At 39.3% G+C, this 2,078-nt stretch overlaps 1 protein-coding gene across 1 annotated transcript; it reads right to left on the reverse strand.

The window, feature by feature from the left end:
- On the reverse strand, positions 1–597 carry LOC115673968 (uncharacterized). Its single transcript, XM_030596228.1, has one exon. It carries the CDS (start codon positions 595–597, stop codon positions 1–3), a length of 597 nt encoding a protein of 198 aa, XP_030452088.1.
- Between the last annotated feature and the right edge of the window lie 1,481 nt (positions 598–2,078).

Genomic DNA, 2,078 nt, shown 5'->3' on the forward strand with positions numbered 1-2,078 from the left:
TTAAGTAACCTTTTCGGAATCATAAATTATCGGCTTGGTCCTAGTAATTGCCTCTGGCACGTCGTCTCCGCAGCATCCGGTCATGTAAACCTCCATTGATGGATGCACCGAAACCCCTTCCTTTCTCTTTATGAACTCCGGAAGCGGCAACTGTGGGCACAACTGCAGGGTGAACCTAGGTTTCAAAATCATGTCCGTCTCCAACCCCATTTCCTGCATCGCCTTCAAGTCGCACCACCACATTCCTAAGCTTGCCAGTGCCACCGCCAGGTCCCCGTCAAAGATTTCGCATTCGACGCCATACTCATTGATTTTGACACAGTCGATGCTTGCGTATGTGACTGCTGACCCTTCTTGGTCGATGCGGGTCTGGTGAAGGGGCATGGACCCCGACCAGCCATACCCCAACCAGTTGTTCGATTTGGTGCTATTGATCTCAAGGTGTTGATAGGGTTCATACACGACGTAGCAAAGAGTGAGGCAGGGGGGAGAGAGGTCGATGTCGCACCCCTGGATGCGGATATGGAAGAGCCGGAACTCAAAGAACTCGGGCATGGGGTTGTAGGGTTTGGGGATGGACCAGAGTTCTTGTGCCATGATACGGTGAGTTGGTGGCCGAGCAATGTAATTTTGTGTGCAGTTGTTTAGTAGTTGTGAAAACGAGAATTGAGCGGTATATACGGGGTTTGGTTGATGCGAGAGGGGATTGAATTTGGAAGCAGCCGGGTGGAGGAAATTCTTCCTCTAGAAACCGAAGACTGTTCGACTTGACCTTTCAAACAGAGGTTAGAGGTCGGTCAGCAAAAATGCGTATATAAACTACCAGTCACAAAAAAACAAAAGGGACCAGAAGAAGTTGCAAGGTGTTGATTCAAAAAGCGGCTTGGAATACGCTGGTTTGTTTAGGTTCACAGGGAATATTTACCAAAAAAGTCATAGACTACCATATGGATGTCAATTTATTCATATATATTTTAATTTAGCCAATTTAATTTTAAATATTTTGACGATTTGTCAATATAGTTCTTTCGATCAATTTTGACCAGAAATTGCTGGCATAGACATCGGTTGTCTCACATGGCATGGCCGGCATCTAGCGACCGACAGATGGAAGAAGGCAATCAAAAAATCAAAAAATTTATAAAAAAAATGAAGAAAAATGTAAAAAATTATCCACATCAGAACCGGTCATGTCACGGAGGATGGTCGATGTCAGGATGGCCAACCAAAATTGGCCGGAATGACTACATTTACAAATTGTCAAAAGGTTTATGATAAAATTGAACAAATTGAAAAGTTTATGACTGAATTGATACTCGTACAATAGACTTAAGATTTTTTTAGTATTTATAGAGCTTTTGACTAAATAAATTAAGTTTATTTTACAATGATAACTTCCTCGAAAGAAATTTTAGGGAGAAAATTCTTAAGTATCACTAGTCATTGGCATACATGTATGCGAATGAATAAATAATTTGAATTTTCATCAATGCAGAATAAGGAAAACGACAGTTCAATCAGGTGGCAATTTGAGAATGCAATTTGAGAATGCTTCCAATAAGCAAATTTCAATCGTTTGACCAATTCTTTTATTTTCTTGTCCTTTGTTGGGGTATTGTCAATTTGTCCTCTGATTTCAATCGATTAGAGTTGTAGGACATCAAATTTTGCAAATCGACGGTCCTACTTTAGGTGCGGAAGTTTGGTTATGCCTGAGATGAATTAGCATTATAACATGTTTCCTACTTTTTTTATTAAATTCTGAATCATTCATCATTTAATCCCTTAATTATGCATGTTGTTATGTTTCCAAATTCTAAAATATCATCACAACACTTACTCGACATCGATATGAAATAACAAGATCGTTCTTTCATGTGTAGTGGCGTGATTACATTTTTATGTTAGAGTGTGTATGCATATGCCAATTCTGATACAAAATCCATTCATGAGTTGAGAAAATGATGTGACACAGCTACAACATGGTAAATTCAAACTTGAAACATAATGCGAAAAATGACATAACATGTCAATTTTCAGGCAAAATTGTCCAAAAAATCCTAAAATTATTGCACTTT

Source organism: Syzygium oleosum, unplaced genomic scaffold (genome assembly GCF_021117445.2).
Source record: "Syzygium oleosum isolate NSW1041296 unplaced genomic scaffold, Sole_v2.1 Sole_v2.19, whole genome shotgun sequence".
NCBI lineage: Eukaryota > Viridiplantae > Streptophyta > Magnoliopsida > Myrtales > Myrtaceae > Syzygium > Syzygium oleosum.